Raw genomic sequence first — 16,074 nt, 5'->3', positions numbered from 1 at the left:
ATCGTAGTATTATTTAGTTTTCTTTTTCTCTCTCTATATATTTTGGCTATTAGCTTTGTTCGGATGTCGGGAATCTTGCGTTAAGTATGAATTCTCAAAATAAAAAGAATTGCGCTGAAGTAAAAGTAAAGTGTAAACTCTATCGAAAGTATGTAAATCACATAAGACTTACATAATGAAGAGTACAGTGAAATACTTTTAGCTTTTCAATATTTATGAACTGAAACCCGCTCTACAAGCATGAACCACGAATCGTGAACATGAATACGAACACCGTCTTCTATTCTCACCAAGTAGAGTTAATATCTGCACCACAAATTTCTAAGGATCTTAGATGGAACCTGTAGAGAAAACTGTAGAGATAGAAGATTATTTGACAAAAAGAATATTTTTTAGAGGAAGAGAGATGGGACTCTAACTCTTTTTTGTTGTGAAAGTCTTTAAACTCTTCCAATAGATAGAGATAAGGAGTCTATCTCATTCTTCTAACCAACACAATATATAACCCATGTAGACAACCCATGTAAGTTGGATCCGGTCCAAATCGACCCATTTTACTAACATAAAGAAAAAATAAATGTGTGTGTTCTATTAACCGACCCATTTTACTGACATAATGAAAAAATAAACGTGTGTTCTATTTATGAGGAATCTTGCGGGGGCATGTTGGGCGGCACAAATACAGTGCCATCTGATCGTGTCGTTTTCATATTAAAAATAATTTATAAAATAAAATAATTATTATTAGCAAAAAGATAGCAATAAGTATTTAGAGTATCGTCTGCAAAAAAAAAAAAAAAAGTATTCAGAGTATCGTCCTCAGGAATTACGAAAAAGTAAGTTACAGTTATTTCAATTAATTTCTAAGTTAATGGAGAAAGAGATTTGATTGTTTGGTTCTTAAAATATTAAAGGCTAAATTAAATTAAAGCAATCAAAAGTGGAAAGAATTTATGAGTGAAAAGATCTAGGGTTTCAAATCCACTGATCTGTTGTAACAATTTCTATGCGATAAAAGTTAATTATTCAAATCAATCCGGATATTGTTTGGGTTCGCGGGCCCTCATGGTATCGCCAAAATATTTTTATGAATCACCATCACCAAATAGCAAGGCGTATCACCGCCTAACACGAACCGTTTTTACTTGTACGACCTGTTTCTATGGCATGGATTATCAATAGCATGGTACGGATTGTTTAATAGCACGACACGCTCTTACGGAGTATAGCACATCTTACTCAGTTATCATAAAATAATTAAGAACCGTTATATGAACGTACATAAACCTAGAAAATCATACTCAAAATTTGATGGAAAAAAATAATATCGCAAAAAAAAACCTCAAATCATCCAATCCCGATTCAAATAGTAAAAACACTTAATCAAAACATAAATGTTGTTACTCATAGTGCGAGCTTTATCAATGCCCTAGAAGATGGTTTAGTCCACACGTCTACGGCCGAGACCCACTTCACGTTCAAAACCAATTTCCCCGACGTCGGTAAGGCGGCATCCAATTCCTTATATAAGGGTATGGTGCATTAATTACACAAAGTATCCTTGGACTTTCTCTTATAACAAACTAATTTTTCATCTTTGAAATCCTTGGCACTTTGACCCAAACTTCTTTTATCCAACATTTCGGGCAATGAGCTCGATTAACATATAAACAAAATAAATATCAAGTAACAAATATAAATGATTAACAAATATAGTTTGAAGGGCCAAAATATTACTATTTCGACACTTATCACCATCCAGATCATCCGTGCTCGGCAATCAATGGTTTGGATCCAACGCCAACAGTTTTGTGCATAATCTCAACCGTTCATCCGTTCGGCAATTCGGACCGTTGATTTTCGAGATCAACGGCCCAGATGACACAGCATTGTGCACAACACAATGCCACACTACACATCTCCTGAGTCGAGTAGGATCTAGATTGCAAGAGAAAGTTAAAGTTATGGGTCCCATAATTTTCTTGGTAACTGAACACGTATCTTTTTCGAGTCAGGTAGATTCTTGTTTACTTAGTACTTACGTACAATAGTTGCCGTGATTGTAGGTGTTCTTAGTCACCATATCTTTTGCACCACATTTAGATGTTATGAGAGAGAGAGAGAGAGAGAGAGAGAGAGAGAGAGAGCGAGCTTGGATGATGATAAATTATGAGCAGGCTGATTTACTTCTTGTAGCCCGTACTATTTGCAAAGTTCTCCCTAAATTTTTGGTATTTTTTGTTTTGGTGGAGTATTTTGTTTGTCTTTTCTAGTTTTTTTTTTAGATTCACGTTTTATTTTTAGAATTAATCATTTATTTTGACGAGAAAAATTTAAAAATTAAAGTTTTGATAAAAAAAGACAAAAAATAACCAAGCAGCTAGTGTTTTTTCTCGTCTGATTTGAAATTTTTTTTTTTTCAACTTTCGGTTCTCATTTTCATTTGTTGCCTTATTTGAATTTTTCTTCAACTTCAGTTCTCAATTTTCATACTTTCTTGATTTCTCTTGTTGAGACAAATAATTAATCACAAAAATTATGATGAAAAATTAAACAAAAAATTTAAAAAAAGAGATTACAAATGCCAAGAAAAATACCAAACCAAAAATTTAGGGGAAACTCACTGCGTCTTCCCACCAGTTGCATATTTCTGTTCCTAACTTCCTAGTTGTTTGGTTTACAGGGACGTTAATTTCTTGAAGGAATGATCTTGCTAAAGTATACAGTCCTTGGGAAAATAAACCCCTAGAAGAACAGGAAGAAGATGATGTCATGTATACATTCAGTAGGCACTATAAAGAGGCATGATAATAATTCCTCACATTTTATTCCTCAAGTTAGAAACATTTCTTAACAGAAAATAAATTAGCGAAAAAGAAATTGCAGACTAAAATCGTCGTATGTATCAAGAGAAAAGGTTTAAGGTTGGTTTATCAGACTCTATGCAGGCAGAAGTGCTCTTGCCAGTATCATCAGTTTGTTACAAACAATACAATCAGTATGCCAAAGAGACGAGAAGTCATCAGTATACCTGCCAACAGAAAAAGGATCCCAAGAAACAAGCAACCAAGTCATTACAAGTGGAGCAATTCCTATTTAAACATCACAATTTGAACGAGCCAAGTAGAATCTTGTTCGAGCTTCATTTGAAAACTTAACGAGTGGCAAAAAATTAGTAAGCTTGGTTTACTTACGTAATAAGCAGATCTCGAGCAAGCTTTTAATGAGCGAACACTAGCGTGAACTCTAACAATTGAGTTTGTGTATCAGCCCTATATATAAGCCTTGCAAAGCCTTGCAACGGTAGGTTAAATTACAGGATTCGGATAATCCCATCTGGAAAATTACCTTTGGTATTTGCATATTAAGCCTTGAATTCGCCAACGCGCATCCATTTTGTAGAAGACCACTTATTCCCTTTAATGACTGGGCAACCACCTAAACCAAATCAAAGAAACTTTTAATTTCCTCAATAAACATGAAGGCGGATTTAAAGCTTTTTCAGAATGCTAATTAGAGCACATGGTTTTACAACCAACAGGATTTTAAACCAGTCATATAGGTTATCTAAACACTGGATAAGCCGACTAATCGCCGAGACGTGAGCTAGGATTCAGGAGGCTGCAGGTTCAAGGCATGCGGCCGACGCCCTTTCATGCCTTGCAACCCTCCTGGCTAGGCTGTGAACCACTAGTCCTTGGAGAAGCAGTAGAAATTTACGAGCAAGTGGACCCTCACAGGGCCCGCTGTGGATCTGGAGTCCTTGTGGTCACGCCTAGGAGAATTAGCTATAGGCGGTTGCCCCCTCTCCACCATCCACTCTCCTCTTGACAACACACAGAATGAAAAAATAAGACCAGTCGTCTCTAGACATCTATACTGCATGCTTTAAGAGCTAAAACAATTGAAAATAACTAACCGTGCAAGCTTGAAGAATCTAGAGATGCATCAGGCTTCATGCTCCAGAAAAGCAAAGCATCACCCATCTTTGGTTTAACAGAAAGTCCCTCCTTTCCACATTGAGACAGTTCATTCCACCAAGGAACAGCACTAATATTTCCTTTGGCAGCAGGGAACACTGTCTCACCCCCTTCTTCTACATCCGAGCTGTGCCAATGAAAGCAGTGTAAGAATAAGAGATTAGAGGCTGTACCAAAAATGTAAAGCATTAATGACAAAAAAGACTCTGGTGGATGCTTTACTTACAGGTACATTAGAACTGTAGCAATCCGTTGACCACCATTTTTAGTGTTGAACTCGTCGAGAAAGTAGTCATAGTGGTTTTCATATTTTTGGCCCACCTCATAGTGCAGAATTTGAAGCCCTTCTCCATGCTCTATAAATTAGGGCATTGACACAAATTAATACCAACCGACAGTAGGATTTTAAAAAAATAGAGCAGTTAAAATTGTATGTGCTATGTGAAGGCTTGAGCAATTCTTCTGGGTATACTCAGGTGAAAGGAAATCAAACTGGTCTACAAAAATTTCAACTTCAGTAGAGAATAGGGTTGTCTTGCTACTGCCAGCAACTGTATAGCGAGAAGTATACCTAAGGTTTGCACTTCTCATCGTCTTCTGTGTTTTTGATAAGTAACCAAATCACCCGATAGTCAGATGCTAATAAACCAATTGTGCAAAGCAACAAGTACCAGTCGAAACTAATTCATTGCCACCTGCTCACCAGCAAGGCTCAGCATAACTAACGATTCAGAAACTGATCGAGAATGAGGAAATATTCCACCAATGGACGGAGTGGTAGCAAGAATTTCAGCTCAAAAGTTGGTGGGAATTTGAGGCCCCATCTGTACCACAGTTTTGTTGCAGGGCTTGCAGAAAATGACTCTAGGGCAAAAAACTTTATGCTATAGGACTCATGGCAGGGACAAAATAGTTAAAAAATATCAGCAACAACAATAACAAATCTGAAATCTCTAATGCAGACATCAAGGGATTGAGTGTGAATTGCCCGATGGGAGAATTATACTAAGGAAAGGTTCTAATACATTTTCCAAACTCCTTTGTAGTATAGCCCAAGCAGAATATAGGGTTCAGGTTCACTGATCTCCGTTACTTTTTTTACCCAAAAAACTCCATTATTTCTTCCACACAAAGGCCCTATCCTAAGCCTTCTCTTTTGCACATTAAAATGTGTAGGAATCAAAATCATAGCTCACCAAGAATCAAAAGAGCCTAGAAACGCTCTTTCTTGAGATCAAAAGGATTAATGGGATGTTCCTCAGCCACATACCTACAGGGATGAAGGTGAAATCTGCAATTCTTTTTTCAATGGTTCGGATTATCTTATCTCGCCCTCTAGCCAGAAATGTACCAGAGCTGGTACGTACTCTGCATGCAAAAAGAAAAGAAAAAGGGAAAATCTCAAAGATCTCCACATATAAGAATGTCAAAAGCAATAACTAAATGGAGAAGTCACTTCAAATTGCCAAGAGATGAGGCAGGAAAAGCACACCTACTGTCTTTACTCTGGCCAGTTGTGCTATCTACAACAGATGACTTTTGCATATGAGGCTTGGCAAGATTGATTAGGTATTCACATTCATCCTTAGACTGCACAACAGAAACAGAATGAAGATTCACAAGGCATGTAATGAAACTTCAATCAGGCACTGAATAGGGCTAAACATAACAATATCAAAATCAAAACCCCAGCATCCTTTTCCCGCCCGTAGATATATGTAAGACAACCCTACAATTGTATGTACATAGCTGATCTGTGTCATTATCACGTGAAATGTAGAATTTCTCCAAAAAATTGCACCGAAAGACATTCAACATTCAGTAGTTGCAATTACCCAAAAAAAAAAAAATCAGTGGTTGCAGTACATCACAAATAGAATGTCACTTAAGCATAAATGTCAAAAAATTTTGAACCCTTAAAGTATCTAAGACATACATACCAAGAAAGCAAGATACTAAATATTCCAAGCCTGAGGTCAAAAGATTTCCAATGTATACTAATCTATAGCATTCTTGTCTGAGGAAGCAGTCTTCTCTTCTGGACTACTATACCAGCAAATGTGTCTGCTCGGTCTTACCACATGATATGACTCAAGAAAGCCCCAACATACCTTATGAATTATCAGGATACAGATATTTTTACAAGATTTCACTGAAATCCAGGAGCTCAAACAAATCATGCAAAATCCAGAGAGCTCTCTATGAGTCCATTTTGTGTATAGTAACTAGTAAGTGACAAAGAAAAAGAAATGGTATTTCCCATTGATGCTCTATCATTTTTTGTCCGTAATAAAACTAGCAAACTACCATAGGAGAGTTTTCTTCTATCCATTTCTCATCCTTTCTCACCTCATGTCCACTCCCTGCGTTGGACAGAATTCTTATCATTACTCCCACATCAATCACATAAAATTTTGCACACAACTCCAATAAAGGGAACCCCTCTCTTGGTGTGGACGGCTGTTGTGAAGAAGGCTCACACTTTTATTATCCTATAAACTACCCATTTAACTACCCAAAGAGACTGCAAAGAATGAAAAATGTAGAAACTTTATGTCCATCTCAAAGCCAATTGGCAATGAGTGGAGAGGTTCCAAATATTATTAAGTGATCACTCATTCCATTCCTAAGCAATGTGAGACTCTATTTCCTTAACAAAAAAAACTACCACCCTAATTTTCCTCTCCCCCTTTTCTACTTTCACATCTTAGATTTCATTAAGCGGATGACTTTCAATTGAAGATGTTTCACTTTTCCCCTTCTACATATTACGATTTCCACACGCATCACATGTGCGGGAGCGTCTAGCAGGGAAAAATACAGAGACAAAAATAAACAAGGCAATTAAAACGAAAACTTTAAAATTTTACCAATTGCGTGTGCCGGGGCGTGTAGTAGGGGAAAATACAGAGACAAATCAAAACGCCGTTGAAATTGAAAACTTGTAAAATTTTACCATTTCCACACGCATCGCATGTGCCGGGGCGTTAGTAGGGAAAAGTACGGAGACAAATAAAAACGCAGTTAAAACGAAAACTTGTAGTAAAATTTTACCAAGAAATTATGGTAAATGAAAGCTCTTGGCTCCCAAGAGATGACTTCAACCCACTGATCTCCTCTCCCATCATCTACATCACTCCTGCACACCCAATTCCCCCAAAATCAAACCAAATCACCTGCAGATCACACCATAATTCGACCAAATCAAGCTCGATTCGACGAGAATTACCTGTCGACGGTCTTGTGGACGATTGTGCTGAGATCGTGAGCTTTGGGAGAGCTGCGAGAAGTGCTTGGAATGGAGATGACTTTCAGGGATAAGAGGACGACGATGAAGAAGGAGCAGGTGACCAGGAGAGAGAAAACGACTGTAGCCGAGGAGGAGGAGGAGGATTTGCGAGAGGGATGGCGCGGGTAAAGCCTCCCTTTTGCCGCCATTGTTGTTGTAGTTCTTGACGGGATTGGAAGCCTAGAAATTAATTCGAGTTCAATCGCTGACTAGATCTCAGAGAGAGAGAGAGAGAGAGAGAGAGAGAGAGCATTTTCAAATGTCGTTCTCCTTCCTTGAGAGAAGTGGTGGCAAGTTGGCAAAGGTGTCTTGAGAATACGGTGGGCTTTTTTACAAAATTGCCGCCTGTTTTTATGCGTCCAAACCAACGGTGTCTCGTATGGAATGGGAGATGCTGAGCTATGTAGGATGGCCGATCCGACTGTTCATTTCGGTAATCGACAGCTTGAATCTTAATCGGATAATAGACGGTTAAAGTTTGTATGCGTTCAGTTTCAATCGAAATTGTTCGTGCCGAGATAAACGATCGGATCGACCGCTCTGCACCCACTTGATAGAGAGCTGCTCGGCAGCATCCTCGGGTCGATCTTGTATCCGTTTTCTTCTTTTCTGTATACTATTTTCTCATTTCAATGACTACCCAAAATACGGATAAAGCAACTAAATGTGTTTAGAGTCATTTGATACACGCAGATAATATAGAAGTGGAATACTTTAGACATATCTTCGTCCGGATCTTTTACGTTAATTTTGTCTTGGAAAACTATTGCACACCCATGGTAATAATTTAATTTTTCTTTTTCCATATTCGCAGCGAAGAGAAAGGATTTAATTGTTGAATCACCATATAACATTGCCAACATCTGATTGGGTAAATTTAGACTTCGTTTGGAACATAAGAAAAAAAGAGAGAAGGAAAATGGGAGAAAAAATTTACTATTTACTAAATTTAAAATTTTTATTTTCTTCTTTATTTTTCTTCCAACCAAATAATAGAAGGAAATTTTTTTTAATTTTTCTTTATTTTCCTTTCTTTTCTTTGAGTTTCAAATAGAACCTTACTTTGGGCCGAGCTGAATATTCAAGATCTTGTTTTGTTTAGATTAAAAAAATATTGCATGTGGTTGGTGACGTAGAGGTTGTGGTCAAAGCTTTTAGATCAATTCAATTGCAAGTTGCCAAAATCCATTAAAAAAAATGGCATTTTTTTTTTTTAATCTAAAGTCAGACTTTTGTAGAGAGAAAGTCCACATGTGAAGTTTGTTTGGAACTTTCCTCTTGTAGCTATTGTGCCTGAGCTGGATCCTGTTCGGTATGAGTTTTGAGGGAGATTTTTGATAGTAACAAATGGAGAGAAATAGATAGAGAAAATTTATTGAAGACCGTGCCCAGAATTTTTGAGACCTCAAAATGAACAATTCCTCAAGATGAATCTTCCGTCCACTAGTGGAGCCCTATTTACTCCACTGTCAGTGTTAGGGATCTGGCTTCTCGTCTTGGTTACTTAATGCAAATGGGCAATGGCATGGCCGGATAATCAACAAAATTTGAGATCTTATTCACTTCCTTCTATTGATGCTAACAATTACCAAGCCCAGTCAAGAAAAGGGCTATAAGCTAGTACAAACAAATCTCAATCCATTTCAGCGATCATTCACAGGAAAAAACTATTGGTGCTCCTCGAACAATGCCACGTGACGTTGCTCTCGGGCACTGAATAATTACTCCATTTACGGAGTCCTATAGGCAAAGACTTGCCCACCAGAAATCAAAGAAAATGCGGCAAACAAGGAAAAAAGTGAACTTCTGCAAACTGTTACATGTTCAGCAAACCGTTCTCAGCACGCCATACGAACGACAGTTCAATCAATTTAAGTAGTCCAAACTAATCTAAAAGACGCCAAATGAGGCGGTTGGCGGAGGAGCAGGCTTGTAGTTGCAAAAATTTGGAATGTAAGCGGAGGTTCGGTGCTTGGGTGGATCCATCGACTCGATGGCTGGTTGGTTCAAGTACGCATACTTGCTCTTTGTCCACCTGCAATTGTCGATTGAGCAATTCTTTGTGTTAACAAAAAAATGTATCATCTCATTATTGGAGGTATGCATAATGCATACATCTATGAATCACATTGAACATGTCTGGAGTTGCGTCGAAGTTACCAGTCCTTTATTCCGACACGAAGCTCTTTGCTAATCTCGTCTGTTTTGCTGGAGTTGGCGGTGGTGGTGGCAGCAGCGGCACCATCTTCCTTACTTTCTTGATCCTCCTTCAGAGCCTCTTCGAAGAGCTTGTAGTCTTCCTCCTGTCAAGGAGAAATCTCATGTTAAACGGTGCGTTGGTGTTACATTTCAACAACCGTGTTTAAAGAGGCTGTTTTCAATTAGGGATGTATCAAGGGGCTGATGAGCAAGGGCGACCGCCCCCCTCAAGTTCCAACATAACCCGTTATTATAGTAGGATTTGGTTACATCATGTAAAGATTAGTAGATTACGTAGCGCTTTCCCCGCTTAGATTCAATATATGTTTGTTCATCAATTTCACTGTCTATACATTACCAATCAGCCAAACCAAGCCTTCTGTTCTAATTAATTCGGTTCGGCTAATTTTTTATTTTTTACTGTCTGTACATTCGCCACTGGAATGTTCAAATTTTGCTTCTGTCCTTGTTTCCAATTCCAACACTTGACAGAGGGTGTTCTTTTTTCTGACCAGATAAAAAGGGTATTTGTATTCATACAATAGAGATATCAAACAAACAAAGCCGACAACTTTTTGGGTGCAAATTGGGTATAGTCCACGTGTACTCGAGCGCTCATTCGAGCCGTCCAAACGTGTTTTGGACGGCCAAGATTTAGAGGCCAAGAAAGAGGAGAGAGAGTGGTTGGTTGAGTAGGAGAGAGAGTGCTCGGATTTAGACCGTCCAAAACACGTTTGGATGGCAAGGATGTGCAACGCAGTACCCAATTTGCACCCAAAAACTTCTTAACAAATTCTAGTCAGTCAAATCCTTCTGTGATTTAACAAGCATTGAATCACAAGTAAACCTTACCGTGAGTTTCCGTGCCCGGATACGGGCTGCGGCCTTAATAGCAGAGAGGAGATGGTCTTCCTCATCTATCCGCTTCTGCCTCCAAAACCTCGCAATCTCTTGATTCGTCACACTCACCGTAGACGCCGCAGGCTTCGTCTTGGCCCAGAAATTCGGCAGCGGCAGAGGAGGTGGAGGCGGCGGAGGGGCGGCCCCTTTCAACTTCGCATCACCACTTTCAGTTCCCACCTCCATTTGCTTCATCCCCACGCACCCTCCTGCCTAATTCACTCTCTCGGTTCTGCTTGTGTCACAAGGTTGCAATTGCTATAGGACAGGAGATAAAGATGAAAAGTCTCAAAGTGAAGGATGTCTACACTGATGATCGCTACTTGTATGGAGCTACTAATCCTACCTAACTTTTACGAAATGACTGATTGGTTGGACCTTGTTTCCCAACCGTTAGGTGAAATTTCACAATGTGTACTTCAAGGCCGGCCTGTCGCTGACAATGGAAGGCGAGGAAGGCTTGCGTCTTGGGTCCCTATTTTTTCCCCTAAAATTAGGGCCCCCCAAATTTTATATCATGTTATACTAGTACAGAAAAATAAGTCCATGATGAATCTAAAAGATTAAAAGATTGATTATGCTAACGTAATTACTACTTTTACCGCTAAAGGCTGGACCTTGTTTCCCAACCGTTAGGTGGAATTTCACAATGTGAGCTTCAAGGCCGGCCTGTTGCTGACGGAAGAAGAGGAAGGCTTGCGTCTTGGGTCCCCCATTTTTTAAAAAAAAAAAATTAGGGGCCCCCAAATTTTATACGGTGTTATACTAGTACAAGAAAATAAAGTTCATTATGAATCTAAAAGATTTATTATGCTAGTGTAATTACTACTTTTGCTGCTAAAAATGCAAGAAGAGTGATATTTAAGTGATACTTTTATGTTCTTGTAATGATAACTACTTTCGATAATTTAATCTACTTACCTTATTACTACTTTTTCTTTTTTTAGATTCATTTGTTGTTTATTTTATGTGCTCGTAAAGTATATAAGGGCGTCCAACTTTAAAAGTTAGCTTTGGGCCCCGAAAATATCTGGGACAACAAGGGTTCAAGGTCAACTATGAATGTGTCGAAGAAAAGAGGTTCTGATTGGTAGATGTAAGCAGAAAGGAGTTGCCTTTCTACGGTGAAGTTTATTTATGTGGTAAATGACATCAGAAATTCTTCAGTCAGAATTAAACAAAAACAAAACCCTTGGAGCATCCACACCGGTGAATACCATTTTGTCGTTGCCATTTCTATTTTTGAGCAACCAATAGTGTCGTTTTGCCAAGAAAAAGGCAAGGGTGCTGCACCCATGTTTTGCCATATCCATTCTCATCTCTCAATCCCGAATGGCAGGTTTGGAAATCCTTGAATCTGACTGGTGAAACATCAGCTTCAAGAGTAAGAGCAGGAAAAAAGAAGTATGTTGACTGTAAGGGGTCAACAGATGAGGAAGAAAGCATCGATTGCTTCTTGCGTGAGAGGTCACTATTCGAGGAGGTAATCTAGGAAGGAAGGAGAGTTAGGAGCCGTTTAACCGTAGCAGGAGCGCAAAAATACTAAAAACAAAGAAGCGAAAGGAGCCTTTTCGTCGTAGAAGTCTTTTAGATTTGTGAATTGTTTCGTTACTCAACGGAGTCGATATTCATACACCAAATGGACAACCAATCCAAAAAACAAAGAGTAGAATCATCTATTAAACTGCAGGGATGGCATTCTTTGGAGTGACTAGGGTCTAAGTCTAATGGTGTACTCCTATGAGAGCAACAGGGCAACCAGATCAAATAAGTTATTCCTCAATCTGCAGGAAAAGTTTTGCAGATGGACTACGCCGATAGCAGTATTAGTGTTCCCGTATTAAGTACGAGATTCTGACTATAAGACCAACCAATATATCGACGCTAACGACTTAATCACGTCTTTAATAACGGGAATAGATTGTCCGGGTCAAACAGCCCCAGAACTACAGGCTTATGGCAATTTGAGAGCTACAAGGACGCGCTGGGGGCTTCTATGTCTTGGGTTCTTCGATATCATAATGCAAACTTTTTGATGAATGAGTTTTTAGTGTATTATAAGTAGGCAACATTGATGAAAATACCACCATCATCCACTAGCGGGATATAGGACAAAATTCGAAGTGACTACCACTGCGTCAACTACTAATTGTAACACAACTTGATCGATAAAAGTAGTAGTAACAAATTGCCAAATTTTTTTGAAGACCCGACTAATTGACGTTCATTTTTGTGTTTGGTTCAATTAAATGAATTTGAGAATTTCTATTGAAATGAATGATGGCTAGCACCATACGCCGAAAATTCTGGACCGCTGTTTCCAGAGGATTTCACATGTGCAATTATACATCCAATTTTTCAGAAGCGAAATGAGGAAGAGGGAACAGAGGCGGGGATTATTTCTGTAAAATTATCATGAAGAACGTAGTGGATATTCAAATCAATCATTCTCTTCATGAATTATTTCTGCATCATAAAACATGTTTTCAGAAGACGGTGATGATATTCATGAATATTTTCGACTATGAAACATATTTTCCGGAATATGGGATATATTCAAATCGTTCATTTTTTTTCAAGGATTATTTCTACAAATCGACCATGAAAACTGGCGCTTAATAATTACAATCATAATGAACTATGAAAATCATAAATTAGAACAAATCGACTATATTTTTAACGTATTATTTTTTTATAAAATTACCATGAAACATCTGTTGGAACAATTCAAGACAAAAGAACAATTCAAGACAAAAGATAAATGATTCTAATTATCAAAGTGGAACTTGTATACCCTCTTGGGAATAAGAGATGCTGCCTGTAGAGCGATGCAGAGCGGTCGATCCGGCCACCGCTCATTTTGGCAATCGACGGCTCGGAGCTATACGTGCTACCTGAGTCGTCTGTGCCGTGATGAACGGCCAGATCGACCGCTCTGCACCCCGCTCAGCTGGGAGCTCCTCGGCAGCATCCCGATCCCGGCCCCGATGGTGAATAGGGTGAGGGTGAACAGTATTGTTTTAAAGGGATGAGCTACTTTCTGTCAAAAATAAATACAGCAAATCCTACAATGGTCCATCACGAAAGATGTGCTTGAACACAAATGTACGCATAAACCACAATCGCGACCCTCTTTTTCAAAACAGAAAAAAACACAATCGAATGCATCTCAAGAAAATTGGAAGTCTCAACCAGGTGCAAAAGCACTTCATTCAACATCATCATACACGCACATATATATTATTTTACAAAGAGATAAGCGTATAATTGCCATACCCACCAAATCCTGTCAATCGAAGCCAAACCCAGTACAGATTCATGAAAATTGGTCAAGTTTCGTGAGTGATCCGAAGAGCCTTATTCTTGAATCGATACCTCGGAGCCCTAGGGACGACTTGACTGGGGCCAAAATGGAACTGCCCAGGGGAATCCGTCAACGGAGGGCCATCGTCGTACACGTAACCCACGAGGCGGCCGCAGCAGCTGCACTTGATCTTGACCCTCTTCCGCTGGATCCCCCAGTAATTGAGGGTTTCGAAGAAGGGCATGATCTTGTCCTCTTTCTCGAAGTTGAATTTGGTGGCGTCGACGACGGCGAAGGAGAGGGTGCCTTTGTTGCCGGCCTCGAAGTAGAAGTCCGGTGGGTAGAGGTGGTTGGTGTGGAGGTTGAGGTTGTTTCCGCATTCGATGCAGTTGTAGATTGATGCCATTGATGACCCTGTTGGCTGTTAGAGAGAGAGAGAGAGAGAGAGAGCGATGAAGAGGGGGAGGGAGATTTGGAGGAAACGCGGGGATTTTTACATCAATACATACTACTATAAGCAAATATAATTTATATAAATGATTTTGCTTTTAAAATCATCCAAATTCTTTTTTTTTTAATTTTTTTAATTTTTGACTCTTTCCTTTCGCGAAAAGTCTATGATTATATACACATAGATATATAGTACATTACATTACGTACATACGTATTTTAGATATCAATAGTATAAGGAAATGTGATTTTGCTTTTAAAACCATCCAAATCTCTATTTCTTAATTTTCTAGATTTTTGACTCTTTCCTTTTGCGAAAAGTCTATGAGTATTGAGTACATACACATAGGTACATACATCGGCTTTTTGGATCCATATCGACTCCTAAAAAAATAATTCAAGTCGCTTATTTCATTCAAAATGGTTTGTTTAGGGTTTCTGTAGAAAATAAACTCAATCCAATAACAATAAAAATGCTTGTAAAATATCTAACTTTGCTTCATAATTTAGGCTTAGTTTATGAAAAAAAGTTAGATGTTTCGTATATACCTTTACTGATTTCGGATAAAGTTTATTTTTTATAGAAGCCCTAAACAACCCATTTTGGAACCTGAGATGGGTCAAAAACGCAAATGTATGCGATGTATGTACCTATGTGTTTTGCCTTTAAAACCATTCAAACCCTCTTTCTAATTTTCTAGATTTTTGACTCTTTCCTTTTCGAGATTTTTTATTCTTTTTGTTTATAAAAAAAAATAGAGAGGGAGAGGACCGGAGGATGGGGTTTAATATGGAGGAAAAATTAATTTATGATCCCGGTATCGTCATGTGGTACTCTAAATTCATTTTTTACATGCATATGTCTTTCAGTGCATAGAATGAGATCAATGTGCGTGCATAGAACACGGGACTGAAAAAAATATTAAAGTATTTTTTTTTATCAATTAGCGTGGTGCACGTTTGATACACAGAGCCGAAAAAAACTAATGTGATTTTTTTTTATATCGTGCATCGAACGGGCACAAATGTTAATTTTTTTTAATATTAATGTAGTGTAATACTGTAAGGCCCCGTTCCGCTAAGATTTTTATTTTGTAAGTATTTATTTTTTGTTTTAGGAGACAAGTCATTCTCTCATAATACATTACTTTTAATTCACATAATAAATACTTATTTTTCACTACTTTCTTTAGTTTTTTTTTTTTCAACGAAAGAAGCATACCCATTTATAAAATTCATACGGCATCCACAGATTATCACCGGAACGGAATACAGATCAATACATCAAGAGAAAACTCCATACCTAAACAAGAGATCAAGAAACCAAACAAGAGATGACTCAATCCAACAACTACACCCAACTCCAACTAAATCCATTGCTCTAAACAGTCGGAGCACTACATAAAACAACCAAAAATACCCACACAAGTGTGATAGAAGCCCCACAAACGGGAAGAACACCAAAGAAAAGAACAAAAAAGAGAAAATTTGGTAATGGAACCGAACGGAGTTCGCTGTACCCGAGCAAATTTCATTCACCAATCTAGATCTCCTACTTCGACGGGGGAGGAAACCTCCGGTGACCACGATCTATAAGGCACTACCTCCAAAAACCGTCGGACAACACGACAGAAGAGGTGGAGGAGGGGTGGCGGATGGTGGTTTAGGGAGGAGGATGATGAGGGTGAAGGGGGAAGGAGAGAAAACCTTTGAAATCTAAGATCGGAAGATGGAATAACCTCACAAATGGGAGAAATCCCTCCCCTCCGGTCACCCATTAGGGTGTAAAACCATGGGGAGGAGGGGAAAGAGAGATGCGGGGCGGCGATTTCTTCCGGGTCAGAGAGAGAGAGAGAGAGAGAGAGACACGTTATCAGGTTGACAAAGTAAGCGGTTTAAGATCATGATGATTGAAGACCTGTAAAAGGGTTAAAAACAAATCTAATTGGTGT

The 16,074-nt window shown here is 38.7% G+C and overlaps 3 protein-coding genes across 3 annotated transcripts; all 3 read right to left on the bottom strand.

The window, feature by feature from the left end:
- Positions 1-2,752: 2,752 nt before the first annotated feature.
- On the bottom strand, positions 2,753-7,617 carry LOC131302529 (probable prolyl 4-hydroxylase 10). The gene is made up of 8 exons (XM_058329211.1): positions 7,210-7,617; positions 7,035-7,119; positions 5,473-5,570; positions 5,251-5,348; positions 4,207-4,336; positions 3,920-4,107; positions 3,349-3,438; positions 2,753-3,031 (listed from the first exon to the last, which is right to left on the bottom strand). The coding sequence occupies exons 1-7, from the start codon at positions 7,416-7,418 to the stop codon at positions 3,365-3,367; spliced, it is 882 nt and encodes a 293-aa protein (XP_058185194.1). The 5' UTR covers positions 7,419-7,617; the 3' UTR covers positions 2,753-3,031; positions 3,349-3,364.
- Positions 7,618-8,803: 1,186 nt separating this feature from the next.
- Positions 8,804-10,755, bottom strand: LOC131302532 (uncharacterized). The gene is made up of 3 exons (XM_058329215.1): positions 10,321-10,755; positions 9,430-9,572; positions 8,804-9,304 (listed from the first exon to the last, which is right to left on the bottom strand). Exons 1-3 carry the CDS (start codon positions 10,561-10,563, stop codon positions 9,160-9,162), a joined length of 531 nt encoding a protein of 176 aa, XP_058185198.1. The 5' UTR covers positions 10,564-10,755; the 3' UTR covers positions 8,804-9,159.
- Positions 10,756-13,546: 2,791 nt separating this feature from the next.
- Positions 13,547-14,331, bottom strand: LOC131302535 (uncharacterized). The gene has a single exon (XM_058329219.1). It carries the CDS (start codon positions 14,076-14,078, stop codon positions 13,698-13,700), a length of 381 nt encoding a protein of 126 aa, XP_058185202.1. The 5' UTR covers positions 14,079-14,331; the 3' UTR covers positions 13,547-13,697.
- Between the last annotated feature and the right edge of the window lie 1,743 nt (positions 14,332-16,074).

Source organism: Rhododendron vialii, chromosome 10a, assembly GCF_030253575.1.
Source record: "Rhododendron vialii isolate Sample 1 chromosome 10a, ASM3025357v1".
Taxonomy (NCBI): Eukaryota; Viridiplantae; Streptophyta; class Magnoliopsida; order Ericales; family Ericaceae; genus Rhododendron; species Rhododendron vialii.
This window is presented reverse-complemented; position numbering and strand designations above follow the sequence as displayed.

Bases quoted from the DNA above. Each gene is read 5' to 3' on its own strand.
- LOC131302535 (XM_058329219.1), bottom strand. From the start codon at position 14,078: ATGGCATCAATCTACAACTGCATCGAATGCGGAAACAACCTCAACCTC.
- LOC131302532 (XM_058329215.1), bottom strand. From the start codon at position 10,563: ATGAAGCAAATGGAGGTGGGAACTGAAAGTGGTGATGCGAAGTTGAAA. The intron at 9,573-10,320 runs GTAAGGTTTACT...TCTCCTTGACAG, and splicing joins TCCGGGCACGGAAACTCACG to GAGGAAGACTACAAGCTCTT. The intron at 9,305-9,429 runs GTAACTTCGACG...CGACAATTGCAG, and splicing joins CGTGTCGGAATAAAGGACTG to GTGGACAAAGAGCAAGTATG.
- LOC131302529 (XM_058329211.1), bottom strand. From the start codon at position 7,418: ATGGCGGCAAAAGGGAGGCTTTACCCGCGCCATCCCTCTCGCAAATCC. The intron at 4,337-5,250 runs GTATGTGGCTGA...CCTAATTTATAG, and splicing joins TTTCACCTTCATCCCTGTAG to AGCATGGAGAAGGGCTTCAA. The intron at 3,439-3,919 runs GTTAGTTATTTT...GATTTGGTTTAG, and splicing joins AGATTCTTCAAGCTTGCACG to GTGGTTGCCCAGTCATTAAA.